The 17,229-nt window shown below is 42.3% G+C and overlaps 1 protein-coding gene across 5 annotated transcripts in view; it reads left to right on the top strand.

Annotated features, from left to right (window-relative positions):
• Nucleotides 1-17,229, top strand: part of Tut4 (terminal uridylyl transferase 4) — a 112,166-nt gene that overhangs the window by 52,159 nt on the left and 42,778 nt on the right. For all 5 annotated transcript variants that reach the window (XM_045139145.1, XM_045139142.1, XM_045139141.1 and 2 more), the window contains exons 12-16: nucleotides 2,274-2,448; nucleotides 2,690-3,387; nucleotides 7,704-7,854; nucleotides 8,251-8,337; nucleotides 15,541-15,644. In XM_045139145.1, coding sequence (XP_044995080.1) covers nucleotides 2,274-2,448; nucleotides 2,690-3,387; nucleotides 7,704-7,854; nucleotides 8,251-8,337; nucleotides 15,541-15,644 — 1,215 coding nt within the window. The remainder of the gene's footprint in view (nucleotides 1-2,273; nucleotides 2,449-2,689; nucleotides 3,388-7,703; nucleotides 7,855-8,250; nucleotides 8,338-15,540; nucleotides 15,645-17,229) is intronic.

Raw genomic sequence — 17,229 nt, 5'->3', positions numbered from 1 at the left:
GAGCGCTGGGATTAAAAATGTGTGCCACCACACCCAGCTGCTCCTTATTTGTTGTAGAACAAAAAGCAAACAGTTCCTGGTGGTAACACGTTGTTTTCTTCTTCTACTATTCTTTCCCACACTAGCTTTCATGATTTTCTTCTCTTTCCCTCCCTCCCTTCCTCACTCTCTTTACTTCCTTCAGAATGTCTCTCTCTCTCTGACGCTGGAGCATAAATGGCTTGTTTAATAGTTGATGGAGTGGGAGTGACAGAACACACGGTCACCAGGGCCCCGCACACGCTCTCCAGATGCACGTGACAGATGACACACGGCCACCAGGGCCCCGCACACGCTCTCCAGACGCACCTACTGCCTTGTGCATTGGGCTTTATAGGGAATCCAGTCTGTGTCAGGAGTATTTGTAAGCACGTGATTTTAAGTGCTGAGCCATCTCTCCGTCTGTGGTTTCTTTTTAAACTGAGTGTCACTTCCATGTTATGTGTTTGTTTCCCATTCCTTTAACCCATTTTCCTCTTCATCAGGTCATGCTTTCTGAATCAGTCTGAATCTGACCGCTCTGTTTAGTACTGTACCCTACTTCCATACTCCCAGCCTTCTTAATCAACTTTTATATATGGTCAGTTTCAGCCAGCCTTGATGTGCCTTAGCACTTCTGGGGTTCGGGTCTTCCATCATCTGCTCTGTTTCTGCCAGCCTTCTTGGAGTTCACACTTGTGGGGTTCTGACTCCTCTGATTCAGAACTCATCTCAACATTGGCTGTCTATTGTAATTGTTAAGACTCTCCCCTATCCTAATAGGCTTAATAGTTCATAACATAGACTCAGCAGCCAGCTGGTCTGGTGTCACACTCTAGTCTATAGTTTCTTCTTCCTAGAATTGTTGGAATTACTACTATATGACCAGGTTTTAGAGGAGTAAATAGGGATAGCAAACATCTCCTTTAAGCAGAAGTTATTATATCTCCATTGTAATATCTGGAGTAGTAAATTCTGCATTTTTTTTTTTTTTTTTGAGGTAGGGTTTTACTCTAGCCCAGGCTGACCTGGAATGCACTATGTAGTCTCAGGGTGGCCTTGAACTCACAGTGATCCTACCTCTGCCTCCTGAGTGCTGGGATTAAAGGTATGAGCCACCACACCCAGCCATAGTCAGTTGTAAAATAAATGTTTGCTAAGTGAAGAAATTTCTTGAAAGCCTTTTTATTTTGAAATTAATTATTGTAACAAGGGGTGTCTGTAGTAGTTACCAGGTGATTTGTGACCTTAGCTGTAGTAACGATCACTGAAAAGAGCTTTAAAAAATTCAAGTGCTAGGGGGCTGGACAGATGGCCCAGTGGTTAAGGCACTTGCTTGCAAAGCCCAGTGGTCCAGGTGGCCCTGACATGTACATTCTTTCTGTTTCTCTCTTTCTCTTTCCTTAAAAATAAGTAGGTAGGGCTGGAGAGATGGCTTAGTGGTTAAGTGCTTGCCTGTGAAGCCTAAGGACCCTGGTTCGAGGCTCGATTCTCCAGGACCCACATTAGCCAGTTGCACAAGGGGTCGCATGGGTCTGGAGTTTGTTTGCAGTGGCTGGAAGCCCGGACACGCCCATTCTCTCTCTCTCTCTAACCACCTCTTTCTCTCTCTGCCACTCTCAAATAAATAAATTAAAAATGAACAAAAAAAGTTAAAAAAAATAAGTAGGGAACAAAAAATAAGTAGATAAATAAAAATATATTTTAAAAATCCTAGTGCTTGAAAATCTGGCACATGATGATCTTGAGTTTGAGACCATCTTGACTGTCTCAGGGCCCCAACCCCACTCACAAAGAAAAAAAAGAAACAAAAAAAAAAATCACAAGGTCTGGAGATACAGCTTAGTGGCTGCGTGCTTGCTGAGCATTCAGGAAGCCTTTGGTTCGGTCACCTATAATTAACACACACTCCATCCATCCATCCATCCATTCCAGTTCCAGCCAACTACTCAGGCCAATTAAACTAGGCTTTTGGGAGTAGTATGGAATTCAGATATTAGTGAATAACGTTCACAAGGTGATTCTAATGTGTGCAAGCAAAAGTTGAGAAACATTAGCTTAATGGAAAGAATACAAAATCCTCGGGACTTTTAGGGTGCAAATTGTCGGCTTTTTGCGAAATTACTCCTTTTTGCTTCAGTTTTTAAAAACAAACTCTAAAGCTTTTCTTTCTTTCTTTCTTTTTTTCCTAATTGAAAGTATTTTTGGTTTTAGGGTGTTATGGGGCCTTAACAAAAAGTACTTATCTTTTTCAGTCTCCTTTAACATTGGAAGCACCAAATCAGGTATCGTTGGGACAGTTGTGGTTGGAGCTGCTAAAATTCTACACACTGGATTTTGCTTTGGAGGAATATGTCATATGTGTACGGATACAAGATATTTTAACAAGAGAGAATAAAAACTGGCCAAAGAGACGAATAGCCATCGAAGGTGAGATGTCGTGTTCAGGTTCGTGAGCAGGCTCGTAGGGGCCGTCTGCCATCGTTTCATGGCGTGTTCTCGGCTGTGTGCCCGTGTGAGGAAAGGCCGGCCAGTGTGGTGGCTCGTGTGTGGAACTCCAGCCCTGGGGAGGCTAAGGGGCTGGAGATCGCCATGTGTCTTGTTTTCATCAGCTTGCAGATGTCATTTGTTAGTTCCAGACCTCGACACTGATCATTTTCTTTTCCACTAGATCCATTCTCAGTCAAGAGGAATGTTGCAAGGAGCTTAAACAGCCAGCTTGTCTACGAATATGTTGTGGAGAGATTCAGGGCAGCTTATCGGTATTTTGCCTGTCCTCAGAAGAAGGGTGGAAATAAGTCCACAGTGGATCTCAAGAAGAAAGAGAAGGGGAAAATAACCAGCAAGAAACCAGTGAAACTGGACAGTGTGACTACCAACTGCAGCCTTCCGCTTGGGGAAAACACAGAAGGAGTAAATACAGAAAGAGGTCAACCTCCCAAGCACGCAGAGACCGAGTCTCCATCTCAGAGATGTGTCGCCGACGGTGACGGTGCGGTGGTGAGTGAACTTGCTTCGTCTGACCAGGGACAGGAGTCGTCACCTCGCTCCACTGCCAGCGAGTACAGCGAACCTGAGCCGCAAGCACTTAACAGAAAAGGTGACTTAACACCTTCAGAAGCTTGTTTAAAGGAGGCGCTCGGCCAGCACAACTGCTCCGGGTCCCTTGACTCATGTGACTCCTCTGGGACACATTGCAGATTGAAGTTAGGAACAGAAGGCTCGCATCGGACTGCGCACCCCGACAAGCCTGCTACCTCTCCCTGCCCCCCAGTCCCAGAAGTCACCTCCCAGCCCAACGACGGTGACGCCCTCCCCGCCCAGGAACTACATTATGTGTTTGATAAGTTTATTTTGACTTCTGGTAAGGTAAGATACAGGGTTTTGTGGTTAATGTATGACTCTTGCTTTCTTTCTAGTTTTTTAGATTTAGAAGTGTGAAAATAGCTTCTTTGGTGGCGACTTGTGACACATGGGTGTAGATTTGTGATTTAGTGTTTGTATTTTCCTGTAGCTGTACCTAAGTAGTGTAGTTTAGAGCACAGAGTGGTTCATTATTACTAGTTGATTTCTGTTTATTTTTCATACGTGAAAAAAATTAGTATTTTGTTTAAAAAAACAATCAGGTGCTGGAGGGATAGCTTAGCAGTTAAGGCATTTGTCTGCAAAGCCAAAGTACCTAGGTTCGATTCCCCAGGACCCACGTTAGCCAGATGCACATGGGGGCATGTGCATCTGGAGTTCATTTGCAGAGGCTGGAGCCCTGACACACCCATTCTCTCTCTCTCCTTCTCTTTCTCCCTCTTTCTCTCTGTCAAGTAAATAAATAAATAAAATATTTTAAAAAACAATCAGCTTACCCAGGTGTAGAGGCACACGACATTAATCCCAGTACTCTGGAGGCCAAGGTAGGGGGATTGTCATGAGTTTGAGGCCACCCTGAGACTACATAGTGAATTTCAGGTCAGCCTGAGCTAGAATGGAACCCTACCTTGAATAACCAAAAATCAAAAAAAAGAAAAAGAGAAGGTTATAAGTACTAATAATTGGATTATTTTTTCTTTTGAGGTAGGATCTCCTCCTAGCCCAGGCTGACCTGGAACTCACTATGTAGTCTCAGGGTGGTCTTGAACTCAGCGATTCTCCTACCTCGGACTCCCAAGTGCTGGGATCAAAGGTGTGCACCACCACACTTGTAGTTAGTATTGTAATTTTTGTTTTTCCTTTCAAGGTAGGGTCTCACTGTCTAGCCCAGTTTATAAAATACCTGCCTACCATGCATGAAGCCCTGGTTTCAGTCTGTGGTATCATGCAAACTTAATGTAGTGAAGCGTGCCTATAATTGTAGGTGGAGGCAGAAGGGCCAGAAGTTGAAGGCTATCATCTACAGAGCAAGGTGCATAACGTTGTGATTCCCATAGAGATTTCTCTGTCTTATTTCTATGTTTAATCAGAGTTTTATTGCTATTTAAATGTGCAGACTAACATAGGAGAAAGACAAATTTTAACTGTAAACACTTAATTGGATTCTTTGTTCATTTATTTATTGGTTTTTCAAGGTAGGGTCTCCATCTAGCCCAGGTTGACTGGGAATTCACTAAGTAGTCCCAGGCGTCCCCAAACTCAAGGTGATCCTCCGACCTCTGCCTCCGGATCACTGGGATTAAAGGCGTGTGTCGCCATACCTGGCTAGAGGTAAACATAGAACAGTGAAAAAGTTAGTGTCTTCCATAACCATAGTGTTTTTTCCCACACAAATGTTCACTGTGTGAACCACGTGTCTGTTGGTCTGCAGTGCACTTAAAACCGTGATTGCTTGTGCATCACACATGCTAAAACGATGCTACAGGGACTGGAGAGATGACTCAGTGGTTAGGTGCTGGCCTGCAAAGCCTAAGGACTTGGGTTTGATTGGTAATTTATTAAAAATCTGTAGTAGGGTCTGGAGAAATGGCTTAGTGGTTAAGGTGCTTGCCTACAAAGCCAAAGGACCCAGGTTCGATTCTCGAGAACCCATGTAAGCCAAATGCACAAGGGGGCACATGCATCTGGAGTTCGTTTCGTAGCAGCTGGAGCATGCCCATTCTTTCTCTCTCTCAAATAAAGAAAAAGAAAATTAAAAAAAAATCTACAGCAGGGCTGGAGAGATGGATTAATGGTTAAGGTACTTGCCTGTAAAGCCTAAGGAATCAGGATCAGATTCCCCTAGATCCACATAAAGCCAGATGCACAAGGTGACACATGCGTCTAGAGTTCATTTGCAGAGACTAGAGGTCCTGGTGCACCCATTCTCTCTATATATCGGCATCCTCTCCCCAGTAAATTAAATAAGTAATTTGGGGGGTGGGGGTTGAGATAGGGTTTCACTCTTGCCCAGGCCGACCTGGAATTCACTAAATACTCTCAGAGTAGCCTTGAACTCACGACAATCCTACCTCTGCCTGCCAAGTGCTGGGATCAAAGGCATGTGCCACTATACTGGCCTTAAGAAATTTTCAATTTTTTAACCTCCATTTTCCTCTATTTTCTCTCTTCAGAATCACCCAGAACCCTCCCTTAGCTAGTTGGTTCAATTTCATTAGTCTTCAGAAACCAAATCATTAAGACTGAACTCTAAAAATGAATTAGCTCTGCACAATAACTGATAGCTACTTACCCCAAACTCTATAAGCACTATTTCTTAAAAATATTTTATTTATTTAAGCCAGGCATGGTGGTGCATGCCTTGAATCCCAGAGGTAGGAGGATTACTGTGAGTTCAAGGGCACCCTGAGACTACATAGTGAGTTCCAGGTCAGCCTGAGCTAAGAGGAGATCCTACCTCAAAAAAAAAAAAAAAAATCCAATTATTAGTACTTATAACCTTCTTTCTCTCTCTCTCTCTTTTTTTTTTTTTTTTTTGGTTAAGGCCGGTATACTGGCACATGCCTTTGATCCCAGCACTTGACAGGCAGAGGTAGGATCGTTGTGAGTTTAAGGCCACCTTGAGAGTATTTAGTGAATTCCAGGTCATCCTGGGCTAGAGCGAGACCTTACCTTGAAAAACAAAAACAAAAAAAACAAAAAGAAAACTTCTTTAAGGGCTTCTTTATTAGATTGCAGTAAATTAAAAATGCACAATAAAGCTGTGCATAGTGATGCATACCTTTAATCCCAGCACTCGGGAGGCAGAGGTAGGAGAACCACCATGAGTTCGAGGCCACCCACCCTGGACTCCATAGTGAATTCCAGGTCTGAGCTAAAGTGAGACCCTAACTTGAATATACAAAAAAAAAAAAAAAAAAAAAAAAAAAAGCACAATAGGAGCTGGGTTGTACCTCAGTTGGTAGAGTGCTTGATTGCATGAGTTTGATCATCAGGGCCATATAAAATTGGGCAAAATATCATATGCCTATAATCCCAGCACTCTTGAGATGGGGGCAGAAATTCAAGGTCATTGTCATTTGTATAGTGAATACAAGGCCAGCCTGAGCTATATAAGATGGTCTCAAAATTAATTAACACAAGGTATATATTTTCCTTTGCTAGCGGATCTACCTGTGTTTGATTTTTCTGAAGTATGGTCTCACTCTAGCTCAGCATATATCACTCTGCCTCAGGGTGGCCTCAAACTCATGGCGTTCCTCCTACCTCTGCCTCCTTAGTGCTGGGATTAAAAGTGTGTGCTTTTAATGTCCATTATCTTACATCTCCAGGCAAATTGTGATGTCATTTTTTTTAGTGGAGGGAAAAGTAATTGGTTATAAATATTTTTATTAAAAAGCCACGTGTGTGGGCTGGAGAGATGGCTTAGCGGTTAAACGCTTGCCTGTGAAGCCTAAGGACCCCGGTTCAAGGCTCGGTTCCCCAGGTCCCACGTTAGCCAGATGCACAAGGGGGCGCACGCGTCTGGAGTTCGTTTGCAGAGGCTGGAAGCCCTGGCACGCCCATTCTCTCTCTCCCTCTATCTGTCTTTCTCTCTGTGTCTGTCTCTCTCAAATTAAAAAAAGATCTTAAAAAGCCAGGTGTGGTGGTGCATGCCTTTAATCCCAGCACTCGGGAGGCAGAGGTAGGAGGAACGCCGTGAGTTTGAGGCCACCCTGAGACTCCATAGTGAATTCCAGGTCAGCCTGGGCTACATGTAGTGAGACCCTACCTCAGAAAACCACAAAAAAAAAAAAAAATTATTAGAAAAAATAGAAATAAAGGAAAAAAAAATTTTACTGGGCTAGAGAGATGGCTTAGTGGTTAAGGCACTTGCTTGCAGCAAAGGACCCAGGTTCGATTCCCCAGGATCCACTTAAGCCAGATGCACAAGGTGGCGCATGCGACGGGAGCCCTGGTGCACCCTTTCTCTGGTAAGAAAAGAAAAATGAAATATTTTGAAAAATGTCTGTGTGACTGAGTGTGATGGTGGCACTTTAATCCCAGCACTCAGGAGGCAGAGGTAGAAGGATTAACGTGACTTTTAGGTCAGCCTGGTCTACAGTGAGACCCTACCTTGTAAAAATCAACAAAAAAGGACTTTTATATTGATTACCGTTTCATTAACAGCTTTACAAAAAATTTCCTCAGTAAACCAGTTATCAGAACTAAGGACCTAAATATTCCTTTTTTGTGGGTGGGGGAAATCTGCTTTTTAAGTGATGAAATTCCTCAGAAGGTAATTACATTATTGGATTTTTTTTTTCCTCACCGTTGTGTAGCCACCAACAATAGTATGCAGTATCTGCAAAAAAGATGGCCATTCAAAGAATGATTGCCCAGAGGATTTCAGGAAAATCGATCTCAAACCTCTACCACCAATGACAAACCGATTTCGAGAAATACTTGACTTAGTATGTAAAAGATGTTTTGGTGAGTATTTACTACCACAATGACTGGACCTAGGTGGTTAGATTTTAAGATATTTGTTTATATTACATGTTAAGTATCTATTTTCTTATTTGCAAATGCTTGGTTTGTTTTGTTCTGGTAGCGGTTTGTGAATAGTTGAGTGTGCAAGCACACATATTTACTAAATGCGTACCGTGTGCGCACTGATCAGTACTGAAGGGAATATAAATGAGTTCATGTGCATTGCTTGTAAGGAACCTTGACTACAGAATTGAGCTGTCTTAATCATAGAATGTTTAGCTTTTTGTGCTAGTTCAGTTAAGGTAGGTTAAAACAAGATTTTGTAAGTTTTCAGAGTAAAAACTTGAAGATATTTTTAGACCCTATTTTTCTTACTTTTCTCTTTTTTTCACCTAGATGAATTATCACCACCTTTCTCTGAACAACACAACAGGGAGCAAATTTTAATTGGCTTGGAAAAGTTTATTCAAAAAGAATATGATGGTATGTCATAGGTTAAAAATTGATTTCTCTTGTTTTTAATCACATGATCTGGAGTTTGATTCATTTAGAAATATTCATTGGATATTATATGTTAAGTCCTATTCTCATTTCTGAGGATGTATTGCTAATAGGAAATGAAACTTGCTTTCATGAGATACATATTTCTGAGAGGACAGCAGTCAACTAAGAAAAAGTAGGTAATATTAGTAAATAATAAATATTATTAGAGGGCTGGAGAGATGGCTTAGCGGTTAAGCGCTTGCCTGTGAAGCCTAAGGACCCTGGTTTGAGGACCCACATAAGCCAGATGTACAAGGGGGCGCACACATCTAGAATTTATCTGCAGTGGCTGGAGGCCCTGGCGTGCCCATTCTTTCCCTCCCTCTCATTCTGCCTCTTTCTCTGTCTGTCACTCTCAAATAAATAAATAAAAATAAACCAAAAAATTAAAAAATATATATTATTAGAAATACAGAGGTAAAGGAAATGCTAGATTGCTATGGTAAGTCTCTAATAAGGTGGCATTTGAGTAGAATCCTGAATAATACGATAGAGGAAATGATGAGACTTTCCAAGGAGAGAACTTTGTATAGAGAAAAATTAATACGTGTATTCATCAACAAAAGATTGTGTCTGGCATGGTTATAGACCAGTGAGAAGAGTAGAAAGACAGCTTAGTGGTTAAGGCTCTTGCCTGCCAAGCCTAAGGACCAAGGTTCAATTCCCCAGTGCCCACATAAGCCAAATGCACAGGGTGCTGCATGCATCTGGAGTTCATTTGTAGTGGCTGGAGGCTCTGTCATGCTCTCTTCCTCACTCTCTCCCTCTCTCAAATAAATAAGTAAATAATATTTTAAAACATGTTAAAAAAGAGAGACCACAGCTGGGCATGGTGGCGCACACCTTTAATCCCAACACTCAGGAGGCAGAGGTAGGAGGATCGCTGTGAGTTCGAAGCCACCCTGAGACTCCATTGTGAATTCCAGGTTAGCCTGGGCTAGAGTGAGACCCTGCCTTAAAAAAAAAAAAAAAAAAAAAAAAAGCCCAGGCCCAGAAAGCCAAGCGCCACATGTTCTCTCTCATATGTGGATCCTAGCTACAGATGACTGGGCTTCTGCGTGAGGAAAGTACTTAGTAGAGAAAGGAAAGGAGGAGGGTACTTAACAGGTTGGTATTGTATATATATTGTATATATGATTGAGATGGTAATATGATGGAGAATGGAATTTCAAAGGGGAAAGTGTGGGGGGGAGGGAGGGAATTACCATGGGATATTTTTTATAATCATGGAAAATGCTAATAAAAATTAAAAAAAAAAAAAGGAAAGAAACTGAAACTGGTGTTAAGGTCTTAACTCCCAGAATTTGAGCAGTGCAAAGATAGCAGGCCAGAGCAGGGTCTGGTGACCCTTGCACCTAATCTCAGCACTCAGGCCGAGATAGAGGATCACTGAGTTTAAGGTCAGCCTAGGCTAGAGTAAGACCATCCAAAAAAAAAGAAAAAAAGAGGAGGACATGCAGGGTTTGTGTACGCATTTAAATAATTTCAGAATTTGCAGGGCATGGTGTTGTATGCCTTTAGTCACAGCACTTGGGAGGCAGAGGTAGAAGGATCACCAAGAGTTCAAGGGTACCTTGAGACTACAGAGTGAATTCCAGGGCAGCCTAAGCTAGTGAGTCCCTACCTAAAAAAAAAAAAAAAAAAAAAAAAGAATCATGAATTTCATGACCAACCATTTGTATTTTATGTTTTTATATAGACAGGATTGGTGCAGCAGGGTCTCAGCCGCTGTAATTGAATGCCAGACACTTGTGCCACCTAGTGGGCATATGTGACCTTGTACTTGCTTCACCTTTTTGTTTCTGGCTAATGTGGGATCTGGAGAGTTGAACATGGGCCTTAACTGCTAAGTGATCTTCCCAGCCCTCAAATATTTTTTTAAAAGACAGTTAATTTATAATCAGTTCTGGGATTAAAGGAATGTGTCACCACACCCAGCAAAATTTTTAAAATATTTTTAAATTATTTTTTTGAGAGAAAGAATATGGGCATGCCAAGGCCTCGAGCCACTGCAAATAAACTCAAGACGCACGCACCACCATGTGCATCTAGCTTATGTGGGTAATGAGCAATCGAACCAGGGTCTTAGGCTTCACAGACAAGTGCCTTAACCGCTAAGGCACTTGCCCACAAAGCCAAAGGAACTGGTTTCAATTCCCCGAGACCCACATACGCAAAGATAGAGCGTGTGTCTGGAGTTCATTTGTAGTGGTTGGAGGCCCTAATGCGCCCATTCTCTCTCTCTCTCTTTCTGATAAATAAATGAATATTTTAAAAGTATTCTTGGTCCTAAACTGCTGAGCTGATGCTACAGTGCACCAGAGAGGGGACAAGCTTTATACTCAACGTAGGTGAGACAGTCGCCCTCAAAAAGAAATTTGCAATTGGGCATATCCAACAGCTTAGTTCACTTCTGCCATTACTCTAGGACCATCTGGCTTCTTAAAGGAGCACCTACCCTGAAGGTACAACTTGCGATCTTCAAGCCTTAGAATGCATCTGTCATTAGGAAACACAAGCACTGAAATAACTCGAAATGCGAAGATGTCTGTGCAATAATACAAGAAACACACACAAAAAAGAATATAAGTCCTCCAAAAAATACAAATCCAACAGTAATGACCTCTAGTAAGACAGAATTAGATGAAATGACAAAGAATTCCAAAGAATTTTAAGTATGCTCAAAGAAACCAAAGGTAAAAATCAATGGACTCAAAGAAGAAAAGGAAGTCTTCAAGGAATCCAAGACAGCCCAAGAAATCAGCTTAACAAAATAAGGAGGTTGATACAAGGGATGAATAAAGATATGAAAATAATGAAGAAATACCAATCTGAAATACAAGAAATCAACAACCTAGTAAGTCAAATAAAAAACTCAGTAGAGGGCTGGAGAGATGGCTTAGCGGTTAAGCGCTTGCCTGTGAAGCCTAAGGACCCCGGTTCGAGGCTCGGTTCCCCAGGTCCCACGTCATCCAGATGCACAAGGGGGCGCACGCGTCTGGAGTTTGTTTGCAGAGGCTGGAAGCCCTGGCGCGCCCATTCTCTCTCTCTCCCTCTATCTGTCTTTCTCTCTGTGTCTGTCTCTCTTAAATAAATAAATAAATAATTAAAAAAAAAAACTCAGTAGAAACTGTCACCAATGGAATGGATCAAGGAAAGGACAGAATATCTGAGCTAGAAGACAAGGCAGACCCTAAGACATTCCAACAACGCAAAAGGCAAACTAATAGGTATGAAGGGTAATTTCAAGACATTCAGGGCACTGAAGAGAACACACTCAAAAATTCAAGATATAGAAGAAAGAAAATTTCCATCTAAAGGCATAGTATTTTCATCAAAATCATAGAAGAATATTTCCCCCAAATAGGGGAAGAGATGCCAGTACAAGTACAGTGGGCATTTAGAACTCAAAACCAGCAAGACCAGAAAATAAAACCTCTATTTGTGATATTATAATTAAACTACTACACACACAGACCAAAGAAAATATACTGAAAGCAGTAAGAGACCACCATCAAGACACCTGTAAAGGCACGCCCGTCAGGGGAGAGCAGAGCACTCAACCCAAACAGTAAGACCCAGACTTCAATATCCAGCTAAGCCATCTGTCACAACTGAAGGAGAAACGATAACTTTTCCATAAGACCAGATTAAAGGAATACGTTAGCAGTCAGCCAGCTCGACAGGAAGTTCTTGAAGGCATCCCTCAGTCTGAGATAAGGAAAGGCACATGCACATCCATGAGACCTCAGGAAAGACTAAGTCACACTCCAGTGACAGTTACCGCAAGAGGGTGAGAGCAGAACCGCAAGCGCTACAAAGACAAGGGTGCAAGAACAAGTTGCCCCTTCGGTAATAAAACTTTTTTGTTTTCTGAGGTAGGGTCTCACTCTGGCCCAGGCTGACCTGGAATTCACTATGGAGTCCCAGCGTGGCTTCTGAATTTGTGGCGATCCTTCTACCTTTGTCTCACAAGTGCTGGGATTAAAGGCGTGCGCCACCACACCTGGGTTAATGGTAACTCTTAATATCAACTGAACAAAGTAGGCATTGCTTTTCTAATACCTGGCAGGTAGGACTCCAACGCAACTTTAGTTAGAGGAGATAAATAAAAGAGGACACTTTATACTGATTAAGGGAGCAACGCAGCGAGAAGACATTGCAATTGCCACCAAACATGGCTGTACCCAATTTCATTAAACAAACGCTACTAGATGTAAAGTCACAGATACCCCAAGCACAGCAGGGTGTCACCAATGGACAGATCATCCTGGTAAACTTAGAGAAGTATTAGGTTAGATGAGGCCATACAACAAGGAACCTGACAGACATCTCCAGGACACTCCATCCAAGTGCTGCGCAACACCCGTGCTTTTCAGCAGCACATGGAACTTGCTCTAAGATGTGTGTGTACATATTATCTAATATATATTATTTAATTACATGCTCTCTAGTATATATTAACATAAACACATAACAAAATCATGGAAACTAAAGAATACACTACTAAATGAAGAATGGGGCATTGAAGAAAGTAAGTGTAAAATAAGTTACTAAAATTAAACGATAATGAATACCAAAACTATGGGATACAGTGAAGGCAGTCCTGGAAGGAAATTTACAGCTCTAACTGCCTATAGTAAGTTACAAACCAGGTGCAGTGGCACATACCTTTACTCTCAGCACTCAGGATCGCTGCGATTCAAGACCACCCTGAGACTACATGGTGAATTCCAGGTCAAGCCTGGACTAGGTTGGGGGAAGAAAAAAGTCAAACCAAAAATATGTATGTACATGAAAAATATAAGTAATAGGGCAGAAATTAATGAAATAGAAACAAAAAATTAATGAATCAAAGAATTGGTTTGAAAGGATAAATAAAATTGATAAACACTTTGTTGAACAAAAGAAAGAGAGGAGACCAAAATTAGGGAAGAAAAGGACACCATAGTAAAAGAACTCTAGGGTTGGAGAGATGGTGCAGTAGTTAAGGCACTTGCCAGCAAAGCCAAAGAACCCAGGTTTGATTCCCCAGGACCCATGTAAAGCCACATACCCAGATGATGCATGCATCTGGAGTTCCTCTGTAATGGCTGGAGTCCCTAGTGTGCCCATATTCTCTCTCTCTCTCTAATAAGCAAATAATATTTTTAAAAAGAACTCTGAGGGCTGGAGAGATGGCTAAGTGGCTAAGTGCTTGCCTGTGAAGCCTAAGGACCCTAGTTCGCGGCTCGATTTCCCAGGACCCACATAAGCCACATGCACAAGGGGGCACACGCATCTGGAGTTTGTTTGCAGTGGCTAAAAGACCTGGTGTGCCCATTCTCTCTCTCTGTCTCTCTCTCTGGCTCTCAAATAAAAATAAACAACAACAACAAAAGAGCTCTGAGCCTTGTGTGGTGGTGCACACCTTTAATCCCAGCACTCGGAAGGCAGAGGTATGATCACCAAGAGTTTGAGGCCACCCTGAGACTACATAGTGAATTCCAGGTCAGCCTGGGCTAGAATGAGACCTTACCTTGAAAATCCAAATAAATAAGAACTCTAGGGCCTGGAGAAATGGCTTTGCGTGAATGAACTTGCCTGCAAAGCCTAAGGACCTATGTTCTACTTTCCAGATCCCATGTAAGCCAGATGCACAAAGGTGAAGCAAGTGCAAGATTGGAAATCCCCAGTAGGTGGCGCAAGCATCTGTCGTTCAATTCAGTGGCTGAGGCCCTGGTGCACCAATTGTCTTTCTCTAAAATAATAATAAATAATAAAATAATAAAAGTTAAGGCCCAGAGAGATGGTTTAGCCATTAAGGTGTTTGCCTGCAAAGCCAATAGACCTTAGTTTGATTTCCCAGGACCTACATAAGCCAAATGCACAAGGTGATTCATGCAACTGGAGTTCGTTTGGTGTGCCCATTCATTCTCTCATTCTCTCTCTTTAATTAAATATTTTTTTAATGTTTAAAAAACCCTCAAAATAAAAAGTAATAACTCTAACCTTTGTTTTTTTTCTCTTTTGAGTTGTTTGTTTTTTGAGGTAGGGTCTCGCTTTAGCCCACACTGACCTGGAATTCATTATGTGGTCTCAATGTGGTCTTGAACTCTCAGTGATCTTCCTACATCTGCCTCCTTAATGCTGGGATTTAAGGGTATGTGCCACCTTGCCCAGCTTCTAACATAATTTTTACCTAGTGAATTTCAGGAGAATCAATCCTGTGTACTGAAGTGATAGTTACAAATGTCCTTAAATTGTGCCCTGAAAGAATTAGTTTACTTTCTTTTTTTTAAATTTTTGTTTTTTACTTTATTTATTTGAGAGCAACAGAGAAAGAGGTAGAGAGATAGAGAATGGGCATGCCAGGGCTTCCAGCCACTGCTAATGAACTCCAGACACATTGCACCCCCTTGTGCATCTGGCCAACGTGGGTCCTGGGGAGTTGAGCCTCGAACAGGGGTTCTTAGGCTTCATAGGCAAGCGCTTAACCACTAAGCCATCTCTCAAGCCCAGAACTAGTTTACCTTCAAGAGTTAATTCTGAAATATTGATCTCAGCTATTGCTAAGGACTTGGGCAGTTGAATAGATAAAGATTCTGTTTGCCAAGAACCACAATTATAAGAGTGTTATAAGATAGTTCAGAGATTCAGTTTATGGTATCTTGGACATGAAAATGCCCTTGCGTTTATAGGTATAGAAACTTAAAAGATCAGGGTTTAGGGAGTTTACGGAGATCACTTGGTGGGTCAGAGTTGCTCACCGGCTCTGCAAGCATGAGGAGCTGAGTTTAACCCGCAGCTCTGGTGTAAAAATCCAGCTGTGGTCATACCTGCCTGCAGCCCCATTGCTGAGGGGCCAGAGAGGGGACTCATTGGCCAGCTGTCTTACAGACACGCGAGCCCCAGGCTCAGTGAAGAGGCCTCTTCTCAGGAACGTGACGCAGAGCGTTTGGAGAGGCGCTCCCAGTCCCTTTCCACTCTGACAGGGCTCTTGCATCCGCCCACATGCAGGACCGGGCCTGGGGCAGATGCTGGGCAAGTTTTCGGGGGTCGGCAACTGAAGCCGTACAGGGAGGGGCGATCGTTTGTTTTCTGTTGTGCCACTGGAAGTTGTTAGCACGCTCTGCTGATTGACATTTTCCCCCCCACACTTAGAAAAGGCAAGATTGTGTTTATTTGGCTCTTCTAAGAATGGATTTGGATTTCGTGATAGTGATCTGGATATTTGTATGACTCTGGAAGGCCATGAAAATGCAGAGGTAAGAGTTTGAAAGGGATTTGAAAGTTCTTGTATCGTGATCAACTTATTTTATTTTGTTAGTCATATTCATGCACGGTATCATTCTCTGTGTAAACGTATTAGCACTAGCACTGTTTGAAATGCAGTAGTGTTGTGACTTTAATGTTTTAGCTGGGTGCATGCACGCCTTCAATCCTGCACTTGGGAGGCAGAGGTAGGAGGATCGCTTTGAGTTTGAGGCAAACCTGAGACTACATAGTTAATTCCAGGTCATCTTGGGCCAGAGAGAGACCCTACTTGAAAAATAAAGATAAATAAAAAAGAGCTGGAGAGATGGCTTAGTGGTTAAGGCACTTGCCTGTGAAGTGTAAGGACCCAAGTTCAATTCCCCAAGGCCCATGTAAGCCAGATGGACAAGGTGGTGCATGCATCTGGAGTCAATTTGCAGTGGCTAGAGGCCCTGGTCCACCCATTCTCCCCCCCCCAATAAATAAAAAGGAAAAAATAAAAAGAGCATGAGGAGGTTTGAGAGATGGCGTAATGATGCCAAGCCAAAGGACCCAGGTTCAATTCCCCAGGACCCATGTAAGCCAGATGTACAAGGGGGTGTGCATTAGGAGTTAAGTTTACAGTGGCTGAAGGCCCTGGCGTACCCATTTTCTCTTTTTCTCTGCCTCTTTCTATCTCTCTGTAAAATACATAAAATAAAATAATTTTTTAAAGTAAACAACAAAATTGGAGAGGGGGCTGGATGTGGTGGCACTCCCCTTTAATCCCAGTGGGGCAAAGGTAGGAAGAGTACTGTGAGTTCCACGTCAGCCTGGGCTCAAGAGAGACCCTACTTCTAACAAAGAAAAGAAAAACTCACTTCAGCATAGTGCCAGCTACTTTGCCCTTATCCATTTTGAAGAGCACAACTTGAAGGAACAGGAAATGATTTTACCCAAGAAGGAGAGGATTATATATAATTAGAAATCCAATTATAAAATTTTGCATAGAAAATATCTAATCTGCCATTCACATTTGAGGAAAGTTGAAATGTGAAAAAGAATAAAATTTATTTCGGATGAGCCACTGCTGAACCTGTGAAAATTTATCATGATTTGTCTTTTGCATAATAAAGAGGAAAATTACCTCTTCTGTTCTTTTCTAGAGAGGCTTGAGGTAGAGTCTCACTGCAGCCCAAACTGGCCTCAGACTTTCAGTCGTCCTCTTACTTTAGCTACTGGAGTGCTAAGATTAACGATGAACTCCCACTCACCCCCACGCCCGACTTTCTTCTTTTTGTTGTGAGTGACTTGATAAATAAGGGCTCCCTAGAGGTCCCTGAGTTTAAGCTGCACTGGCTCTTGCTTTCTCCTAAGACAATCATGTTGGGGATATGCAAAAGTTCTTCGATAATAACTATTGTGATTATTTTTATTTATTTATTAGAAACACAGATAGGAGGAGAGATAGAGAATGGGTGCGCCAAGGCCTCTAGTCACTGCAAACAAACCCCAGATACATGCGCCACCATGTACATCTGGCTTACATGGGACCTGGAGAATCGAACATGGGTCCTTAGGCTTCACAGGTAAGTGCCTTAACCGCTAAGCCATCTC

Source organism: Jaculus jaculus, chromosome 21 (genome assembly GCF_020740685.1).
Source record: "Jaculus jaculus isolate mJacJac1 chromosome 21, mJacJac1.mat.Y.cur, whole genome shotgun sequence".
In the NCBI taxonomy this organism is placed as follows: Eukaryota; Metazoa; Chordata; class Mammalia; order Rodentia; family Dipodidae; genus Jaculus; species Jaculus jaculus.
Note: the sequence above shows the minus strand (reverse complement) of the source record. Positions and strands in the feature narration are given on the sequence as shown.